The sequence below is a fragment of the Talpa europaea genome (assembly GCF_964194135.1).
Source record: "Talpa europaea genome assembly, chromosome: 12".
Taxonomy (NCBI): Eukaryota; Metazoa; Chordata; class Mammalia; order Eulipotyphla; family Talpidae; genus Talpa; species Talpa europaea.
The window spans coordinates 96,979,688-97,001,990 of NC_140079.1; the positions used below are offsets into that span (position 1 = coordinate 96,979,688).

The 22,303-nt window shown below is 53.2% G+C and overlaps 2 protein-coding genes across 5 annotated transcripts in view; one reads left to right on the plus strand and one right to left on the minus strand.

Annotated features, from left to right (window-relative positions):
- Positions 1–255: 255 nt before the first annotated feature.
- On the minus strand, positions 256–10,367 carry NUBP1 (NUBP iron-sulfur cluster assembly factor 1, cytosolic; the record flags this gene model as incomplete). Of its 4 annotated transcripts, XM_084251579.1 has the most annotated exons (9): positions 10,242–10,367; positions 7,238–7,306; positions 5,228–5,260; positions 4,322–4,412; positions 3,621–3,775; positions 2,866–2,976; positions 2,547–2,649; positions 1,000–1,083; positions 256–365 (listed from the first exon to the last, which is right to left on the minus strand). In XM_084251579.1, the coding sequence occupies exons 1-9, from the start codon at positions 10,350–10,352 to the stop codon at positions 307–309; spliced, it is 816 nt and encodes a 271-aa protein (XP_084107705.1). In that variant the 5' UTR covers positions 10,353–10,367. The 4 variants fall into 4 exon arrangements, with proteins under 4 accessions (XP_084107705.1, XP_084107706.1, XP_084107707.1 ...); XM_084251580.1 differs by lacking the exon at positions 5,228–5,260; XM_084251581.1 differs by lacking the exon at positions 1,000–1,083 and having other exon boundaries at positions 307–365.
- Positions 10,368–19,765: 9,398 nt separating this feature from the next.
- Positions 19,766–22,303, plus strand: part of TEKT5 (tektin 5) — a gene marked incomplete at both ends in the record, with an annotated part of 34,283 nt that continues 31,745 nt past the window's right edge. The window contains one exon of the mRNA XM_084249804.1: positions 19,766–20,341. Coding sequence (XP_084105930.1) covers positions 19,766–20,341 — 576 coding nt within the window. The remainder of the gene's footprint in view (positions 20,342–22,303) is intronic.

Below are 22,303 nucleotides of genomic sequence, written 5' to 3' on the forward strand. Positions count from 1 at the left end.
TTAGGCTCGTCTCTGAAAGTGGCAGTGGCTTCAGTGAGAGGGTCTGTCATCGGACAAGTTTCCGCCAGAGAAGAATTCCCCAGCCTGCCAGCTGGCGGCTTTCAGGGGAAGCAGGCCTCGGGGGAGGTTTGAGGAAACATTTTTATTTTTTTTTAAACGGCATGTTTGGTAGAACACCCTTTACACATGTTCTAAAGGAGTGTACAAATACTAGAGGATGAAACTGAAAAAGTGGCTTCCACCAGGCCAGGCCGGTCCCTTCCTGTGACCCCATGTGTCCCTGGGGTCGCCTGCGTCCTTCTGTGTTCAGGAAGGCAGGGGGTTCTCTTCTTTTGGCTGATGCAGGCTGCAGAACTCCTGAATTCCTGGAAAACAGGGCGGTGTGTCAGCGCCTAGGCCGCCTTGTTCTCTGGGGCGGGCTCTCCAGACAGCTTAATTCCCCAAAGAAGTCCTGTTTCTACCGAGGAATCCTCGAAGGTGCCCAGATACCAGCTGCCTTCCTATGGCCCATTCTGTGATCGGGAATTCCGGGAGAGATGTCATTTACCCTGAACACTTGCTCAACAAGGCCCAGCCACAAACTGAGGGGTAAAAACTTCAACGACAGGCTCTGGCTGTGACAGCCAGGCAAGGGCCACCTTGGCGGCTGAGCAGGCCCACGTGTGAGTTTGTCTCAGCTCCTGGAGCTTTGGGTTTTCTTCCTTCTCTTTGGATGGTTTCGCTGAGATATATTTCCTGTACCGTAAAACTCATGCGGCTGTGCTTTCAGACTGACTTCGCTCACAACATTGACGTACCGGAAGATCCCCAGCTCCTGGTTGAGGGGGACACCCTCCAGGCCCTCCTACACCACTCCACCCTCCTCTCCCCACCCGAGGCTGTGCGGCTGTGGTCATTTGTGCTCCTAGGTGGGACCCGTTCACATCCCAGCCCACGTGGCTCATTTATTTCCCTTTCTGGCCTCACAGGCATTAGAACTTACAAGACTCAATCACTTACTTTGAATTATGCTTCTGTAGGCTAAAGTGGCTGGCGAATCTGGTGCATCGGTCAGAAAAGACTGTCCGTTGTCACAGCTCTTTCCTTAAAAAAACAAAGAAATCCCATTGAAATCCCTGAAGAAAACCTAGTGCAAACATGACCTTGGCACTTTCTGTGCCTGTGAGGAGGAACAAAGCCAAGAATGTTGGGGGGCTCCACGACCACCCCACATTCCAAGGCAGCTCTGACTGGCCTATGGATCACTGGGGTAGTGGGTGGCAGTGCTGGTTCCAGGGCTCACAAAATGGAGTCAGCAGCTCCCGAGTGGCTCCCGAACCTGCACTGCACGGAGCAAAAAAAGTAGAGACTACAAAAGGTCAAAGGTGAGAAGCGTGTCTCAGACACCTTCCTGGGATTATGGGCACACAGGCAGCGCACGCAGGCTCGTCCGCACTCAGGTGCTTGAGAGTGGTCGGGGACTCGGCGCTCGTGTAGGCCCTGCTGCCCCACAAACGCCTGACCTGCCAGTCAGCACTGAGCACCTGCTGCCAGTGCGAGTGTGTAGCACTCGGGAGGGGTGAAACGCAGCTGGAGCTTTGGATGTGGTACAAAGAGGAGTTCAGGATCTTGGGGGTGCCACGGAGCCTGGGGTCCCACAGACCGTTCTCCTCCTTGGAGCAGCTCTTGCCCCTTCCCCACTTCCACAAAGCACACATCCCCCAAACTGCAACTTTGGCCTCTGTTCTATACACCGCCTTGGGGACCCCTCCTCTACTCCTGGCCACTCTCCCAGGCCTGAGACCAACCTAAGGCCTCCCCAGCCTGCAGACACAGCACCCCAAAGGGAACCCGCCACCCCCGATAGTGCCCCCCAAGTCACTCGGGGATGTTGCAGACAGCACGCCTCTGACCCCTCCTTCTGCAAGACCGTCAAACCCTGACCCCTTGGCCGGCCAACACGAGGCGCTGCCCTCCCCTGCCCTCCGGTGAGCCAGCCACGGGGCTCCCTGAGAACACACTGGTGCCCCTGAAACAAGTCCTCAGCTCGCATCTGACAAACGCAGCTGAGCTCCCGGGCTGCACACACAGCCGCCGCAGGGGCTCCCCCTCCCCGCCAGCATTCTCCCTCCACTTCCAGCGGGCCCGGGAAGCCGTCAGCACTGAACATGGGGCTCTGTTGGGGGGCAGGAATAGGACATGGAGGGCATCTTTCTAAGGGGTTTTTGAGGTTAATTCTGTCCATGACCCGCACCTCCAAACCTATTTCCCGTCCAAGAGGGAGCTCCACTGCCCTCTCCTGCCTGCATGGGCCCCAGGCCATTCCCCTCTGTCCCCTCTCCTCTCAGTATTCCTAGGACCTTCACCCCAGCTTTCCCTGAAACTCCCTGCCCCCTTCACTGAGGTCTGCCAGCTCCCCTGGTTCCAAGCGTGTTTGCAGATTCTCTGCCCTAGAGCTTGACTCGCAAGGGTCCCACTGCCCAGCTGTGGCCTGGCAGCACCGGGGCGAGGAGGGAAGGCTTTACTTGGCCACGAGGGTAGGAATGGGGATGCCTGCACTCACCCACCTATGTGTGGGTCCAGGGGCACTTTGCCCAGGAGGGGGACGTTCAGATCCTGGCACATCACCTCCGCACCCCCCGTCGTCGGCGGGAATATCTGAGACTCTTTCTGTGTGACAAGGGAAAAGAGGGAGGAGATGTGATTTTGTTTCAGAATTGAGAAGGCCCACGTCTTAAAACACCTTTTAAAAAGCTATTTTGTAATATCAAACACCAACATCCCCCAAAACATTCATTAAATTAGCAATAGAAGCTTGTAATTGAGATGCTATTTCCTGGGACAGGGGAGGAGCTGGCTGGCACCTAGGCAGCCGGCACCGCTCACCTTGCACTTGGGGCAGACGAAGCCACTCATGTTCTCCACCACCCCGATGATGGGCAGCTTTACCTTGCGGCAGAAGCTGATTTCTTTCCGCACGTCCTGGAGAGACACCTCCTAGCAAGGGCCAGAAAGTCTGGTGACTTCACAGTCAAAACAGGTTGTGTGGTGGAGGGGACAGGTGTCCTGGTCGATTTTTACCATCACAAAGACTTAAGAGAATAAAGCACAGCTGCTTATCTTTGGGGCTCCCTAAGAGTAATGGGGTGATAATGCAGCACGGCAGAGTACCAGTGCTGTGGGGTCTCCTCAGGCCAAGGCCCTCTCCTCAGTTTGGGGTCAGCATGGCTTGGCAGCATGTGACTGGACAGAAGGCGTTGGGCACTGCCAAAGAAGGGGTGAGGACCACAGCAGGTGAACCAAAAACGTGTCCACTGCCCAGGCTGGTTCTGCGGGGAGTTCCTGAATTGTTCTGACAGGCGTGTCCATGTGGGTACTCACCACAGAGCATGGCCAGGGTGACGTGACCAGGAAGGACTAAGTTACCGCAGCACCAAATCTAAATAACAGCAGCACCAAAAATCTCACTGGCTTTGTGAAGGGAAACTAAGAAGGCTATTCTGAACCTCTATCGTTTAATCCGTGGACCAAAAAACACTGTGGAATGCTTACTCGTCGTCGTAAGAGAAACCCAAGGTCCCTGAAGACCTGCCCAGGTTGTGGCCGAGAAGCCTCCCCAGTGGGCCCGGCTGCCCGCTCACCTGAGGTGTGGTGATTATCACCGCCCCGTCGATGCGCGCTGCCGTCAGGTACTGGACCACCGACAGGTGCTCGTCCGACGTGCCAGGCGGGGTGTCTACGACGAGGTAGTCCACCTCGCCCCAGTCCACATCTCGGAGGAACTGCTTGATCATGCCTGCAGAGAGGACCACGACACCCTGTTCTCTCAGTGGCTCTCCCAGAAGTACGGGTTCGATCTCCGTGACCCCCGATCCGTGCTCTGAATCTCGGTGTCTGACAGTCAGCATTTTTGGATGTCATTCCGGGGTGGAGGTGCTGCTAGCACCTGGCGGCTAGAGAAGCCAGGGCTGCCCACACCCTACAATGGCCGGCACAGCCCGCCCCTCCCAACAAGCTCCCTCTGGGACAAATGCCCGTCAACCCAGCACGGATGCCCCTCACACACCTCTCTCTCACTACCAAACCAGAGACAGGAAATTTCAGGGTTACACAGGTCTTAAGGGGAGAGAAACTTGTAACACATTTTAATGACCATGGGAGCGAGTCCTTCTAGTAGCTGTCTTCGACCAGTGGAGAAAACCAAAATGGAGGCGTCAGGGTGAGGCTCTAGAAAGCCCAGCAGATGAGAACTGACCCCCTGCAGGGGATGGGCTGTGCGGGGACCTGCGACGGGGCTGCCCTCAGGAGAACGTGACGGAAGACAGAAAGCAGAGGCACAAACCGTTCTTCTTTGGTCCCCTCCAGATAACAGCATCGTCAGGACTGCTGAGCAAGAACCCCACCGACATCACCCCCAGGTTGTCTTCCAGGAACTGGAGAGAACAAAGCAAGAAGCACTTTACTTTATTTTTTTTAAAGATTTATTTATTTATACAAGCACTGGGTACAGTCAGAAGCGCGGGAGGGTGAGAGAATTCGCCAGAGCGGGGAGCAGAGCAGGCAGATGGACGAAGTACACTGCTGAGGGGAGCAGCGGGCGGCAGGAGAGGCCTGCGCGCCATGTGGGACCCTCCTCCGGTGGCCGGGGAGCAGCCGGGGATCGAACTGGCGCCGCAGAGGCTGTAGGCAGCTTCGCAACCCAGCGCTCAACTGCTGCGCCACTGGGGAGGCCCAAGCACTTTACTTTAAATCACTGCACAAGACACGTCCCTATGTCTTCTGAGTGCTGGCTAAAAAACCATCTGGGGACAAAGTTACCATGTGACCTAAGCTGCCTATTCGCTCTTTGAATCCTCAAATCATTTTTGAAGACAAAAAGGGCCACACTACTGGGGGGCATGGACGGGGTCTAGGCGGCCCTGTGCTGCGTGATAGGAACTGGCTGAAATGAAGGAAAACCAGCTCCCTAACTGGCCCCCAGCCTAACCCTGCCCACTTCAGTGTCCATAGTTTTACTGGAACCCCGGCACCCACTTTCACTACGTCCAGGTGCAACAGCGGGGCGCACATGGTCTACAAAGCAAATCTAGTTATCGCCCAACCCCAGCCTCAACTATTCCTTGTGCCTAGAAAAGTTCCCACAAGTACTTGCGGCTGACGAACAAGTGGCCAAGAACAGCCTGCCTGCCTAGCACGTCTGTGCACACACGCCCCCCGCCCCCCGCAAGTAAGAGGCGCGGACACTCACCACAGGAGACCAGCCCGAGCCACTCTGGTGAACCTGCATCAACGGAGCAAGCACATCGTTTGTGAGGAGCTGGCCACACTCCAGGCGCAAATGCCACCATTTTATAAAAATACAATTCATTGTCTCGTGTGCTGAGTTCTCAGTAGGGAGTCAATGGCTGGGTGGGGGATGGGCAAGGGAGGCACAATTAATCCAACACCTTCTCCCCCCAAGTGGGGCTGTTTTGAAACTCTGCTCAGGTGTCTAGTCAAGGAAGCAAATAACCTCAGTTCAAATAAAACTCTGGGTCTGTGGTATGTGAAAGTGTGATGGCAGCTCCTGACAGAATGCAAGTAATCATGGAAGCAAGGAGGCTGCCCTGGCAGGAGGCAGGAGTGAAGGGACTCGCCGAGGGACACAGCAATGCCAAGGTAGCCCACGCTGAGGCAGGAGTTTTAGCTCCGCTGGCCCAGGGGCGGGGCTGGGGAGGGGTGTCGCTGGGGCTCAGGATTAAGGCTTTCTTCCAGCGGGGTCACCAGCAGCCAGGGCTCAGCTGTTTCCCTCTCGCTATGAAATTAGAACTTAAGCAACTTCCAATTACACATCAACCCTCAGAAATTAAGCTTTAGAACATAAGCCTATTTTTTTTTTTAATGAAGACTTGCTTTTTTAAACAGCTACATAATCCACGTGGCACATAATTCACCCATTTAAAGCACACAATTCAGTGGCTCTTGGGATATTCAGATTTGTACGTCCACCACCATAATCACTTTAGAACATTTTCATTACTATAAGAAGATACCCTGCACCCCCAACCTGTCACCCCCAATCCCTACGTGTCCCCCAGCCCTAGTGGCCACCATCTGCTCTGTCTCCCTAGATGAGCCTGTTCTGGACATGTCACAGAAACGAAATCATGTAACATGAGCCCTCTGGCCTCTGAAGTCCTGCTCCTTAGAGACACACTCACTCCTAGTTACACGGTTCTCTAAGTCACTGGTGACGATCCAACAGCCCGGAAGAAAACAGCCCAACTTTTATTTCATCTCACCGTTCACAAGTCTCAGTTTTTGTAAGCTAATTGTAGCGTGTATACGGGACACACACACATGAATGTTTAAACATCAGGGAGCACGTGCCAGGAGCTTGATGACAGGTGTGATCACAGGGGTCACCTACCTGATCCTGCGCCCTGCCAGCCGCCCCCCCCCCCTCCCCGCAGCAGGAAGCCCTGAGCAGAGCCCACAAGGGCTGGCCCATCTGCCCCGGCTCCTCTCCAGCTGGCGCCCCCAGCCCTCTGCCCCCTCTGCCACTCTGCTGAGGACATGAGGACACTCCTGCTTTGGGCGTCTACACTTGCTCTAGGGGGGCCCTTTGGCAGGCTCTCAGAAACAGGGTGACCCTGAGCACACCTCCCTGCCACCTGCCCCTTACGCTGCTTTAGTTTTCTGTGACTTGTCGTCTGCCCCTCCCGCAGGAGCCCTCTGCCTTGTTCATCACTGCTCAGACCCAGCCCTGATGCCCCGGGGCAGCCTAGCTCAGTGGACTGCCCTTGGGGAACTCGTCTTGGACTGCTTTTTGCAGTCTTGGCGGAGAGATGGGGAGATCCCAGCACCTGCACTCACTCTTGGCCCTGCCCCCTCCCGCATCGCTCTCCTGCAGTCTCAGTTCCCCAGGAGAGCCCACAGGCAGAAACATTCCCTTGCTTCCTGGGGAAGAGCCCTAGAGAAACCAGCCCCACGCTCACATCCCAGCTATGTTTCCGTGCCTTACTTCTGCATCTGGCGCACTGTTTCCCTTCCCCTCTAAGGCAACATCCATAGGAACACTTCCCACGTGCTCTGCATGAACTTGAATGTCATCCCGCCTCCAACGTGCACAGCTGTTAAACAGGTGGTTGAGGAAAACATCTGCCCGATTTCGCTGTGTCCGTGCAGAGGCAGGCCGCTGCTGACCCAGTGTCTAGTGATAGCAGTGCAGCCTGCTGCGCCCCAAGACACTTCCCTGCGCCTGTGAGGTGACACTTACCTGCTCTCCTTCCAATCCCATGATCTTGGGAATTGATGGCCCACATATATCAACGTCCAGGAGAGCAACCTGGGGAGCAAGAAAGCAGAGCAGTGATGTAACCGGACACGATTCTCCAGAGGTGCACAAGTGGAAGGGGACGGAGTTTGAGGAAAAGGAAGTGAGGAAAATGGAAGAAACCAGGTCAAACGTGGACCCAGTGGAAGCGCTTGAGCATGAGATATAACACTGTTCTTCTAGGCCATGCAGGAACAGTCCAAAACCTCTAAACAGAGTCTGGCAGAGTGCAACCCCACCCCGAACTTGGCCTTGCAGTGTGGGGAGAGGGGCGTCTATGGGTACTGGTGCCAGGTCACCTGGGGACTCAGGCTGTCACCACCCACTCAGCCCTTACCATGCGCCTGGGGGATGGTAACTGGGGAAAGTAAGGGGCACAGAGGCCCAGGGGCTTGTTCAATGAGCAAGGAGCAGAGGGACATAAACCAGGGACTCCCCATTCACACCAGGGTTCTTCCTCTGCCCCTGGGGCCAGGCCAGAGCACTCCCTCCAGCAGCTCTCCGACCCTGTGTCCTGAAGATCAATGACAGTTCAGACAACTCCCAAAACCAAAGGAAAAAAAGAAACCTAGGAAAATTTTTTGCAGATCCTCAGATGAACACCCTGCCCCAAACACCTGCTTCCTTGGTCTGACCCACGAGGGGCCGAGTCGGCCGGCGTGGGGCCAGCGTTCACCTTGAAAGTTCTTATGTCTAGGATCCAAAGTGCAGCACTTCTGGGTAATGTTTTAATTTGCCCTAAATTTGCTTCTTGCTTCCCTCTTCAAACCTCTCTTCAGACCTCAACCTCCTACTTCCCCAGGATCTCAGGGGACCCTCACACGCAGCTCAGCCTGCAGCCTCAAGCGCCCTCTGCTGGAGCACGAGGACAGTGCAACAGGACACGCTCCTGGCCTCCTGGATACGTGGGGGTCAGGGGGTTGTTAATGACCCACAGACGTTTCATACCAGAGTGTCATGATTTGGGAAATTAAACCATCACTAAGGCCCGAGATGTTTGTCAATACCCGCAGGTATCTAGCTACTCTGTGTCCTCTTTGGAGAACAATTTAATCAGTTTCCTTCTGAGAAATTACAGGCCGACAAACCAATGGGGTGAATACAGTGAACTGATGCAAGAATGGGTCATGTGCAGTTGCTGCCATGGTGGTGTCTGAAATGGCTGCTGCCAGACTTCCTATTGGCCCTGTCACAAGCCCAACACCATACAATTACTGCCAGAGAGCCCAGTTATTTCCAGGGCCCCTGCCTGCCAGAGCAGGTTCGTGCTCTGTGGAAGGTGCTAGAAGCCTGACGGGAAGAAGCCCTGGCTGCACTGGCCCAGCCAAAAGTGGGGGTGAGCGGGAAGCAGCTACAGGGCTGTTGGGCTCAAAGCTTCCCCTTACCACGCACCCCAAGCTTCCCCTTAAACAGAGGTCACGGGAAGTGGATTGAAGCCCTAACTCTCGGGGCTCCTGGACTGTGTCACTCTACAGTTGCTTCCCCACCCCCACTCCCATTTGTCTGGGCTTCTGCTCCATGAAACAAGCGTTTGTAGAAATGCTGGCACCTTCCAGCTCGAGTATGCAGGCCCGAGGAGGTGCGATCAAGGTCCAGCACGGCAGCCTGAGGCAGAGTGCGGGCCTTTCAGTGACGAAGGTTGCTGTCCAGATCCCAGGGCAACACGATCTGGTAATTTATGGGCACTGGTGACATCGACAGTGGACACATGGCCTATGAATTTGCACGGCTCATAGCTCAAACTTCCATACAAAGGCTCCTTCTCCCTTCACTACACCCTGCCTGTACCTCCCAGCCAGCCTGAGATTAACTCAGGGGTGTCTTCCAATGCTGCTCCCACTTGAGTCGAGGCCCCGCACAAAGGAGCTGTTAGACTGGCCTGCAGGAGCTCATGTGGACAGCCTGGCTCACAGCCAGCAGAGCACAGGGTGGCCCCCTGCAACGTGCTGCACAGGGTGGGGGTGGAGGTGCGGGGAGGGCGGGCAGTGGGGGAGGAGAGGATGTGCAACTGGACTAGCCAACAAGACAGTCCAGTGTCCAGTGTCCACACTGCACCTTCACGGTGTGCCCTCTGGAGACAGTGGGGCTTCCACTGTCATGAGAAGGTGCTTGGGGGAGACACACCTTCTATGTGCAGACTTGTTTAAGTCTGACCTGCAGTGAGAAACCCGCTTATCCAGCCGCACATCCATGCTGGATAGGACCTCCCTTCGCTGTGCTGCAGAGTCCATGCATGCGCCAGGGCTTCTGGGGAATCACGTGCCAGCAGTCACCCCTACTCACAAGCAGTAATTTGTAACCAGCCTGGCTCAAGCCCATGTCCAGGGAGCTGCTAAGGAACACGCCTGACAGCTTCTAAGAGCAAAGGTTATTCTGGGTAACAGTGATGACCTGAGAATTTCTTGGCCTGCCAACTGGTCCATACAAATTTGACCATCTGGTGGCAGGAGATGGCTGGCTACCAGAAAACAGAACTGACGAGTACATTTTGAACTCAGCACTGCTCTCTGACCAGGTGCAAACTCAGCACTGCTCCTCCACGGATAGGCAGGTACTTATATCAAGGTTTAAAAGCCACCACTAATCAATGAAAAGCCATTCTTAGCTCACAGGGCACAAAGACAGATGGGCTGGATTTGGCCATGGGCTCTGGTCTACCGACCCCTAGGATAGGAACAGGAAGAAAAGGGCTAATAAAGAAAAGAAGTTCTGAGCCTGATGTAACAATCAGCATGTCAAGAGAAAAGGACACTTGCTTTCCATTTCCACAGCTGGAGAAACCCATCCAAGCCTAGCTTGACTGCCTGGCTAAGCCTTCCCTGCTCTCCCTGCAGGGATCTGGATTCCCAAGAGGCCAACCCAACTCAATTTCAGGGGTCAGTGCTCAGCAAGCCAGCATGAACCCTCAGACTGAAGGAACTGCTCCCAGTTTTTCCCAGGGCCCCACCTGTGTGTTTTCATCCTCCGCTAGGACGTGGGCCAGGTGGGCACTGAATGTGCTTTTGCCGACACCGCCTTTCCCAGACAACACCAAGATTATGTGTTTCACGGTCTTCATCTTCTCCTTGATTTCCTCTATGGCTGCAAAGGAAGCAGTTCAGGTGATGAAGTCCCTCACTGAACCCTAGATGCCACGCTTCCCACAGGGCAGAAGAAACTACCATCCCGGGGCACGTTTACCAGGATCCTGGGTGAATCACCTGACCGCCTGGCCAGTGGTGGTGATGAGTGCCGCAAGGGAAACGGGGCTGTTCTCGCACCTGGAACTTCCTTCTCAGTTGTTTCCTCCCCCTGTCGGGACACTAGCTCCATGAGGGTGGGGACCCCGAAGTGGGCACCGCTGTATTCCCGGCTCTACACGGGGCTTCACATACAGTAATGGGTCCCAATCTGGGGGAAAAATCTGCCAGGGGATCCCTGACAACATCTGGGGACAAATTTTCGTTGTTACAGGAACCAAAGGGACCACTGTCATGCAGCGGTTAGAGGCTAGGGATGTTGATAAATGTCCAACAGTATTCAGGACAGTCTTTCTGTCAAAGAATGACCTGGTCCTGAAAATCAAGGGTGCCAAGATTGAGAGTCCCCAATGAAGTGTACAACACCAGGAGATAATTATTTTCTTCCTGTTTTTGATGCGGAAATGGAGTGTCAGAGAGGTTCAGGCTTTTGCTCAAGGTCATACTATTTGCAGTGCGCCAAGGGATCAAATCTAAGTATCCCTGAATGCCATCCAAATTCTCCCAGCTTCCTTCTGCTTTTTAAAGATCCTTTAGCGGCTCCAGAATCTGACCCCCCTCCCCCACAATTTGTCCTTCTCAGTACTTATCACTGGAATTTATTTGCTAGCTTGTTTACTGTGGGGCTTCCCTATTAGTAAACTCCACCAGGGCAGTGGCATGACATTGACAACTGTATGCCCAGTGCTGGGCACCGTGCCTCGGAGGTGATCACACATATTTCTGTTGAATGACCTGGAGAATCCATCTTTTGCCCAAAGGAAGAAAATTTTGTTCAAAGGAAGAAATTTGCAGAGTCAGGATTTAAGCCTGAGCTCCTAAACTTCCAAATTTATATCCTATTCCCTCTGCAGGGGGCCGCCTCCCGACCACTGCACTGCCACTCAAACGTCAGGTCCCACCCATCAACCCTGCGGACTCCCCAGGCTCCGCCCCATCTCAGCCTTTAAAACCCCGCCCCCGGCACTCAGCCCCGCCCCCTCACCACTCAGGCCCCGCCCATCACCACTCAGACCCCGCCCCTCGCCACTCAGGCCCCGCCCCCAAGCCCCACTTCCCCTCCATCCACGCCCGCCTCTTCCGGCCTGCGCCGTCCACTTCCCGCCCAGGCCCCGCCCCTTGCTCACCGGGGTCCGGGGCGGCACCGGCTCCAGAAGCGCACAGCCGCTGGTTGGGGCACCCCTGGCAGGAGGCCCCTTGGCCAGCCTGGGCGGTGCCGGTCCCGGGACATCCTTCGCGGGAACAAGATCACAGTTAGAGGAACTCCTGCCCCTGGGCCCCAGCACCCACCCCCTCCGCGCGCTCACCCTGAGGCACCTCCTCCATGCCGCCGCTGGGGCGCCGACGCAGGCTCCGGAACCCGCGCTTGCGTATTTCCTCCCGCCGGCGCCCGATCTGACGCTCCAGCCGCGCGAAATAAGTGTCGGACTGGGGAGAGCGTGTGCGCACGCGCAGGTCCGGCGGGGACGGCGGGGCTGCTGGTTCGGTTCCCCTTCACAGTGGGCTGTGCAAGACGTTGCCCTGCATCGCCCTCACATCGTCTTATACCTAAGAAAATTCGTATGCATGCTAATTGCGCTGTATTATGCCAAATGCTAGTCGCCTCAAGTTCAAGACAGCCCCCAATCCTGGCCACGGAGGCACACCCGGCCCTCTGTTCCACCTGCAGGCCAGGCCAGTTGCCCGGCAGAGTGTTCCATAATCTTCATTTGTCTGATACCCCCCTCTTCTCCCCGTGATTAGATTCAGGGTGAGTTTTGGGCTGGCTGGCTCCAGGGACGGGACTCCTGTGCGGTGAGGCAGCGCCCCCATTAGGGGCCCTTGCTGGCCATGGGGGGCGGGTCGCTCGGTCCCACATGGAGTCTGCCCTGTTTCTGCTGTGGGCGGCGCCTTCTGCCATTGTAATCCATTGAGGACTCTGCAGGATGATAAACTGAGACCACCTGAATATCCCATTCTCCGTCAATCTTTCCATACAGGGCAACCCTGATATAAAACTGGTTGCCTGACTGTGGGTCCTCACCCGCGCCTCAAGGGGACTTACTAATGCTAAACTGCAGACACACACAAAGGTTAACAAAAGGTTTATTCGCAGTGGAAGGGGGAATGGGGAAATGTACAACTCAGGGGGGAAATAGGGAGATAAATTCTTAAATGCGTCCGACCCATTCTGCCGACCTGGAATCCCAAATGACCCCCAAGACCAAACCTGCCTAGCCAAGTGCCCGAGACCCCCCAAACATGGCTGGTTTTATTTACAAACAGCAAAAATGGTTGCTTAACTCCACGCTTAGGCTTTGCAACTTCCCTTTGGGGATCACGGGGTTTGTAGTTCCCAGTGTCTTGATGGAGTGGGGGTGGCGTCCACAAAGCCTGTATGGCGTTTGCTCAGCACATCCTTTTCCCCTAACAATTCCACTTAGTGGTTTTAGGATCATTCTTGCCTGAATCAGTTATAGTGATATTTGCAAAACTGCCTTTCCCAGCCCTGTCATTATTCATTATCTTTATTAACTGGCATCCTTCCATAAATGATGGCATTCTTGTCCCCTCTTTTTTTCCTTAGATTATGAACTTATGTGTTTTTAAAATTCTGATTCTGTGGTTTAGAAGTCGCTGTTCTTGCTGGTCGACTTTGTCCCCAAATCTCCCTCCCAGTCAGCATTGTTTAAGATGCTAATCCAAATCCTTTGAGCACATCTTTCTTACATGGTGAGATGTTCTAGGCTTCTCTTCCACATTTCCTACTGCAGTCATTTCTCCAACGTGCTGGGGTTGCTTCCCTGGGAAATTAATGATCCAGGTCTGGGTGCCAGGTATGCTCACCACAGCTCGATGTGAAATGGGTTGGAGGGCAACCTCGATGTGAAATGGGTTGGCCTGACTGGGTCCTAACCCACGTGCTTAAAAGGGACTTGTGGGCCTCCCTGGTGGCGCAGGTGGTTGAGCCCCGCACTGTGAAGCTGTCCGCAGCCTCTGCAGCGCCGCCGGTTCAATCTCAGCCGGCCAGCGAGAATCCCACATGGCGCATCAGGCCTCTCCTGTCTCGCCCGCTGCTCCCCTCAGCAGAGTATTTCACTCAATCTGCCTGTTCTGTTCCCCACTTTGTCTCTGGTGAATCCTCTCACCCCCCGCTACTCTGGCCTGTACCCCAGCTCTTGTATGCATAAATAAATAAATCTTTAAAAAAAATAAAATGTTTCGGTTCCTCTGATTAAAGGTGGCAGTGACCAAGAGCACAAAATTGAAGTTAAAAAAGTATTTTTTAATGTTGAAAACCTAGTTAAATCCCGTAGATTTAAATAGCTACATTTTTTAGGATTGACGGAGTTTGTAAAACTAGAGTGCAAAAATCAGTGATGAGGGGCTGCAAAGGGGGGCAGAGGAGGGAGGGAGGCAGGGAGGGAGGAGGGATGGGCAGAGACAGGATTTGGGGGCCAGGAAACTACTCTGAGGGGTGCTATGAGGAGGCCCAGACTGGACACCACCAAGTGTGAGCCCGAATGTAAATTACCTGTTTTCTTAATTATCAATATTGATTTGCCAGTTATAACAAATGTACCAGGACAATGCAAGGCATTAATAATGGGGACAAGTGGGGTGGAGGAGAAGGAACATGCAGGAACTAGCTGAACTTCCTGATAAATTTTTCCAGACACCTAAAGTTGCCGCTCCCCCCACCCAAACAAAGTCTGTTAATTTTTCAAAATTTGTTATTTCTGAAGGATTAGAACTTAAATCTAGACCAGGACTATGGGGTGCTCTGCCCCACACCCCTCCAGAGCAGGCTTCCTGGCCCTGCCCACCTTATAACCTGGGGAATTTTAGACCCGAATCCTTCTCCCCCACACCAATTAAATCATCACAGGCCCTGGGCCTGATCCTACTTCTCAAGGTTTGGGGGTGCATCCCCCACTCCAACAAACAAGGCTCCTGACCCCAGCTGGAGGCCTGTGATTCAACTCCACCCCACCTCTGCCCAGAGATGGCGTTGGCTCCCACAGGGTACGGCTCAGGCACAGGTCTGTCTTCTTCCCACTGCTGATGACGAACCCAGGTTGTCACCTCTGCTTCCCCCCTCCTGACTGCAGGTTGGGGGTTTAACAACCCTCCCCTTGGACTTTCGGGCTGTCACCTGTTCTGACTGTGATGATGGGTCAGAGGCTCCCTCATCTCCTCCTTGGTCTCAATTAATTTGCTGGAGCAGCTCAGAGAACTCAGAGAAACTTAGAAAAAATTTGCTTCTTCATTCCTGGTTATCATAAAAGGATAAACACATCACAGAAGGATATCGTAAAAGGATCAGGAACAGTCAGAGCTGCACTGGGCAAGGAGTAAGGGAAAGGGTGGGCTGCTCCCAGGTGCTCTCCCCAAAGCTTATTTGGGTTTTGATGGGGGCTTCGTTACACAGACAGGATTGATTAAATCATTAAAGGACCATTGGCCAGAGGTCCAGGTACTGAAGGTTTCCACCCTCCCATCCCAGAGATGGTTCCCCCGGCAACCAGCTTCTGGCCTTACAGGCCCCACACACGGGTGGGTCCCTTAGTCAGCACTAACATAACAAGAGGCACCTTCTCAACTCTTAGCCTTTAGGAAATTCCAAGGGTTTTAGGGGCTCTGTGCCAGATTGGGACAAAAACCATACACATTTCTTATTATAAATCACGGAATCACAGCATGTTTTAAACACTCCCCAGGGGTTCTGGTGGTGGCACTACAGACTTACTCGGAGGCAGTGACGGGTGTGAGGTGGGTGAGGGCGGGCTAATCATACTCTGAAGGCAGATGACACAAGTTCAAATCCATGTCCAGCTTTTAGGGCCTGAATAACATTGGACTAGTCACTGCATGACCCTGCTCCAGTTTGTTCCTCTGTAAAATGGAGGGGGAGGTAGTTAGATCATTTGCCCCATGAGATTTCTGTTGGGATAAGAGTTTAATTCTTGCAAAGCATCAAGAGCAAAACATCCAGAGAGCAAAGGTGTGATACACGGGTGGGGTGGGTGGCTGAGGCTTAGGCAGGGAGAGTTTCCCTTAAGGCATGGCGTGTTAGTGGGTGAAACAAGATGAGAACCTGTGTTAAAATGGTTAAGAATTTAAATGCTGAATCAGTGGGACAGAAGCATTTAAATACCTGCAGGTGGAGAAAACGCCATCACGCGCCCTGGAGGTGCTGCCTGCAGTTCTGCATTTCACCAGTAGATGATGCTCTTCCCCAACAGATCATCAAAGGAGTCGGGCCATGTGGGGAAAATTAAATTTAGAAGTAGAAAATTTTCTACCTCTTTCCTTGAATCCAGCAAAAGTATCACCTAAAGAGCTACATACATGCCAGGCACTTAACATACAATTGAATGAAAAAACAAGACTCCATTCTTTATACGTAGAGAAGTTGATGTGTGTTGCTCAAGAGCATAGATGTTCTAAACACCCGATATTTGCATTAAATTCCAGCTCCCCCGCCACCAGCTTGTGCCCTTCCTTCAATTCTCAGTTTCCTCCTCTGTAAAATGGCAATATTTACAATAACCTCGAAGGGTTATTATGGGGAGGAACAAATAATATGAGTAAAATTATGTTTTTAAAGCGTCTGGTACATTTAAGCCCTAGGTAGGTGCTAGGAATTATTAGTTTGTTTCTTAAACAGCTTTTTGGGGGGCCCCCCCGGTGGTGCAGGGGTTAAGTTTTAGCACTGTCTTGCTATTACCCATTGCTTTGACCTGAGTTAGATTCCCCAGCCAGGGGGCTGACCCACATGGCACGGCAGACCTCTCCTGTCTCCCCACTGCTCCCCTCAGCAGTGGATTTCAGTCAATCTGCCTGTTCTGTCCCCCACTCTGTCTCTGGTGAATCCTGTCATCGCCCCCCACCTCTGGCCTACACCCCAGTTATTGTATGCATAAATAAATAAAAATAAATCTTAAAAAAAACCCTCAGCTTTGTGAAGGTGTACCTGATGGACAATAAATTGCATGTATTAAATATGTACAACTGACATGTTTTAACTTATGTATACACACCGTCCCCGCAATCAAGATAGTCAGCTCAGGTATCATCTCCCTCCCCCAAAAGAAGCTGATCTTTCATAAGTCAACAAAAGAATCCTGCCAGGACCCAACCAGGCTGGGCCCCTGACCTCAGTCTGCCAGCCTCAGACATGTGAGAAACAAATTTGGAACACGCGTATATAGTATATGCTCTGTCACTCATGCTTGTGAAGGAAAATATACGCATATACATTAAGTATGGAAGACTTAATCAAAAAGTCACAGTCTCCCTCTGTGCCCCCACGCCCCACAGACTTCAGGCCCTCTCCGAAGGTGATCATCCGGCACTGTGTATCCTCCCACATGTGTGTCTGTGCGATGACTTGCATGTTTGCTTCAGCAATGTCACAGCTTACAGGCGGTTCTATCGCTTCCGCACTTCCCCTGTATTTGAAAGCCTTTTCTTATCAGCAAATGCAGACATCACTTTCTTCGAAAGTTGCAGAGTATTCCATAGAATGGGTGGGCTACGATCTCTTTAGTGATCCTCCACCAGGGGGTATTGGGTCAGCTCCACTTTTTTTTTCATTGCTACATTAACTGCAGCAATGACCACACATCGGCGTGCATTCTAGCACACGTGCATGTGTCTACCGGTGGGTTTCCGGGTCACTGGTCACCAGCCAAGACCAATGCTTGAAGTCCAAAAAAGTTACCTTCTGAAATGCAGAGCAGGGGAAACAAGCCTTTATTGGAAAATTCCGTTTTTGTGTTTGCATGGACCTGCATGCTGAATGGGAAACAGCTTCCTTCTGACTTTTTCTCGGATCTTTCCTGTGTATGTCCCTATGTTGGTGGTTTTCTAAGAACAGATTTTGGCTGGGAGGAAGGCACAGGGCAAAGATCCCTGTCTACCCACAGGGGGCGCCCCAGGAAAGCGTGCAGCCTTGCTGGGCTGGGTTGATGCTTACAGCATTTAGCAGACAGCTCAGGTCCCAGGACACATGCCGGTCTGATGCCTTTCTTCTGCAGACAGGGTTTCCCATCAAATGCACGGACATGGCGCCGTCCCTTTGCACGAGGGCAGGCAGCCAGCTCAAAACAGCTGGTCCAGGGAGAGCTTGGTGGGCCTGGAGTCTCCAAAGTTTGAGCGGCAAGGTGGGGTGAAGGACTGGGAACCCACTCCAGGGGGGCCGTTCCTCTATCATCCCCCAACCCCTCCCACTTGCCACTCCAGATATTTCAGGAAGAAAGTGACGCTTTCCCTCTGTGTGGTTTAAAAGAGATTGAAAAAAGTGCAATAGTAGTGGGGGGGGCATGGGGGGCTCACAAGGCTGCAGTGAACTGAGTGTATTTGACATCCAGGGTTGAGCATTTTTCTGACATCTGCCTCTTGAGGAGGTTGAGATATCCTTAATGATCTCTCCAGGAATAATTGAGTTTCTGGTTATTGGTTTTTTTTTTTCCAGTTGTGATATACATACAAAGAATTGTATTCCAATGTTAAAGATGGTGACTTCAGTAAAGGAGTCATAGACAAATGAAAATAGTCACTTGCCAAGCAGAAGTATCACAGCACACAGGTGCCACCCTGCCTCGCAGGCTGACATCCTAGACATATACCTGCAAACGGCCACACAGAGCGCGCTCGGAAGGGACCACGCGCTGGCGTTCACCCTCAGGTCACGGCTCTCCTGTTTGTGCTGCCCAGCTGTCTTCACCAGGGACACGAAGCACCCAGAGATGGGATCTGCACCCAAACAAAGCATCGCCCATTTTCAGCTGTTTGGTCCTTCTCTTGGCTGCCCTCAACGTGCTGGCTCTTCTAGAGGATCCTGCTAGGTAAGTGTAATAGGAATTGGGGTACCCAGAGCCCACATGATTTTCTTACCCAGCTCATTGTATGGGGCTATCAAGGCTTTCTTTATGGGTATTCTGTGGACATTAAATGAGCATTGGAAGGTATTGGGTACACAGATGATGCCTAATAAATGTTATTTCTTTCTGCCTTTGTCTTCACATTCCATTTTTCAATCCTGGTTTTAGGCCATTGGGGAGAACATGCCCATGGACCTTCTTACTCCATTGACAAGGACTAGCTGAAGGTTAGACTCTTCTCTTTCCCATTTCAACAGACCAAGTTCTCTGCCTTTTCATACTTATAGAATTTGTTGCCACTCCCACCAGTAAAGAAAGTGGGGCAGTTTCTTGGGGAGATAAAAATATTGGCATAGAGGAAAGAATTGAATACTCAATCTGGGACAAGAAAGCTCTCATTCTGGGATGTCCATTCATTCATTCAGGGGTGTGCTGGATGCTGGGACTTAATAGCGAGCAAAATAGATGAGGGGGTGCTCATGATCTCTGCCCCCACCTTCATTAAGGTTAGATTCATTGAGGTGTAATTTCCATACAGTAACAAAAATCCACTGGTTCTAGTAGACAGTTCTGTGGGTTTTGATGACCAATGTAACCCCTACCACTATCAAGATAGAAAACAAGACTATGGCCATCCCCAAATTATCCCTCCAAATTCAATCCCCCCTACTCCCACCACCACTCCCTGGAGTGGCTTTCACTTAATTTAACACATTTGAGATTCAGTCATGTTGTTTCTGGGAACTTCATTCCTTTTCATGGCTGCATAGTACTCCATGCTCTAAATGTACTGGACTGGCTGAATGACATTTGTGTCAATAATGGACATTGCAGTCAACAGAGGTCCCTACAGCCTACACCACGGAGCCGGGATGTGTAGCGGGCTCCACCATTGAGGTTTGTGTAATTATACTCTGACGTTTGAACCCCTTGCCTAACAAGGTATTTCTTGCTTTGGTATCACCTTGTAGACAAAGAGTGAAGGCAAACAACCAACCTGGACCAAGCTGGCCCTAAGCTGTCAGAGTTTACTGGAGGGGAACTACACGAAATCTCATCCCACAGAGCAGGGTTAGGTCTGCAAAAACTGATTCGACGGTGATTGGAAAATACATAAATGCTCTTTCTTGCACCTCCAACTCCGTGGATTGAGAAACTTGTCCTTACTTTGTTGGTTTGGTTTTACAATATGGTCCCTGCTGGTGTGACCGGGAGAGCACCCCAGGGAAGTCCTGCACCCCAGGCTTTATGACAACAGTGCGAGTCATAGAGGCCTGGCCAGGGCCCAGGAGAAGTGCCTTCCCCTCCCTCCAGGCCTCGGCCCCCTGGGGAATAGTTTGCCAAAGCAGAGCTGATGGGGGAGGATGGAGTTTCTGGGAACCACTCAGACTGCCAGTTACTGTGTCCCCAAGAAAACCTGTGGCTTCACGGAGCTGCCGCCCGCAGTGCGGGCCCCCGTGGTCCAGGAATGCTGCCAGCCCTACTACCTGCCTGGGCACCGCTCCCTCAACTGCTGGAGACCCAGCCTCTTCTACAGGATCGCCAACACTCAGGCCTGCCCAGACAAGGAAGCCATGTGCCGCAGCCCGCTCAGGCCTCCCACCATCCTGCCGGCCCTCCGTTCTGCGCTCTTCTGCCGCTACAGCCCCCGCGACTGGGAGCGGTCCAGCCAGCTGCAGATATGCGGGGCTGAGGCCTCCCGGAAGTGGTGCAGCCGGCTGACAGGCGACTCCATGCGGCTCATGCAGGAGAAGGATCAGCTGACGCGCCAGATGCAGGAGGGGACCACCAGGAACCTGGGCCAGAGGCTGTCGGACATTGGCTTCTGGAAGTCGGAGCTGGGCTTCGAGCTGGAGCGGCTGGCCACCGAGACTCAGGGCATGGAGTCTGTCAAGAGGCGACTGGAGTGTGCGGCTGAGGAGATGAACTGTCCTTTGCAGGTGAGCATGGGGTGGGCACGAGGCCCTGAGGTCAGGTTCACAGAGACAGGCTTTGCAGCTGGGTTTGAACTGCGTAGTGAACTATGACATGTCTTCGAGGTAAAAAAATAGAATCGTAGTCAATTTGGGTTAATTCCAGTCAAATCAAGATATTGTGAGCTGAATGAAACTTCCTTTTCTCCTTGGTCTTGTGTCAGCATTTCAGGGGGTTCCTCGAGACATGACGGGCATGCCTGTGTGTATGCGTGCATGTGTGTGCGTGCATGTGTGTGCGTGCATGTGTGTGCGTGCATGTGTGTGCGTGGCCACTCTATAATTCACATGTTTACTGACGGATGGTTTCTCTGTGCCCCCAGAACGTGGGCACTGGGCAAGCAGAGCTTTGCCTGCCTGGTCACCATGCATTCAAGACACAGTGGACAGGATGTGACAGGATGTCTGTGAGGTCCTTAGTGACCACTCCGTGCAGGTTGCTGGTCGTCTAGGCTGGTACTTTGAATGTCTCAGCCTAGCACAGCATGTGGCACATAGTAGGCATTCAGAAGGACTTGCTGAAAATGGAATAAACAGCCCAATGTGGACTTGCTGGCACGTCCCCAGACCACATCAGCTGGGGCCACATGTGGCTTCCTGTCCACCATGTTGGATGCCACGGGCTTGGTCACGTAGGAATTTGTGTTTCTGTCATGAGGTGGCGCTCTGCCTGGCCAGCCTGGGCCTGTGGCTTGGCCTGGAGGTTTCATATTTCACATTGGGAGCTGGGCTTGGGAGGAGCACTTTGCTCTTCTCACCTGAGGCAGGGAGATGGGGGGAGGGCAAAGGGTAGCTGACTCTGGCTGTCCCCTTTCATCTGGGCATTTTAGTTTTCCAGAAGGTCCAGCATGTGATTCCGTGTCTAGCCCGCTTGCCAGAGCTCACAGGCGCTCCCTGCTGCAGAGGAGCCCATGAGCGAGGTCCTTGCGCCTGGCCCCGGGGTGGAACCAGCTTTCTCTGTCTCGGGCCAGGCCATGAGAGCTGCTCTTGCCCCTGGAGTGGGTGTGGAGGCAGGACTCTGAAGTCGCAGCCATGCCTGCCCCATCTGGGAGCTGGGCCTCGGCAGACCAGGCCGCCTCCAGGTGCCTGGAGACTTGGTGCCGGTTCTGACCACTGTGGAGGGGGATGCCCTGCACCCCAAGAATTTCCCCCCTGAGGGAAAGTGGAAAGAACTGCTTCTCAGGGACCCGCGCAGCATCCAAACTGTTGGCTTTCTCTCCTCTGCTTTCCCCTCCCTCAGCTGGTCTGGAAAATCCAGCTCTGCCCGTTCAATGCGGCCGCCTGACAGTCACGCGGGGGCTCGGGGTTGGAGACATCGGTTCTGCCCTCTCCTCTCCATCCGCAGGGCTCCCACCTCAGGCCAGGCAGCCTGTCCCTGGATAGTGGGGCTACCTCCTCCCTGCCCCGACGCCCCACTCTTGGTCCCTTCCAATCCATTTTCCAAACAGCAGTCAGAAGGGTGATTTTAAAGACTGAACTGAATGTCTACACGCCCCTGCTAAGAGCCCCTTAACGGTTTCCTAATGACCCTGGGAACATCCGTGCACCCCTGCATGGCCAGCCACGCCCTCCACACCCCGGGCCCCAGGGCTTCCTGTCTGTACCTCCTCCTGCCTCAGGGCCTTTGCACCTGCCTGTCCCTTCTATGGCACATTGCAACCATCTATCTCTGCTGTTTCTCCTGACTCAGTTCTGGGTCTGTCATCTCCTTAGTGAAGCTCTCCCTAACCACCCACATCTCCTCATTCATGGCCCCTTATCTCAGACAGAGTTGAGATTCTTAGGGGGTTATTTGTGTGTGTTCTCTTCCCTCTCAGACATAGGCAAGGAGGCACCATCAGCTTAGTTCCTTGTGGTATCCCCAGACCTCGAGAGAGTGTGACCAAAGAATGGGATCCTCAAATTCTGGTGGGATGGGCCAACATAGCC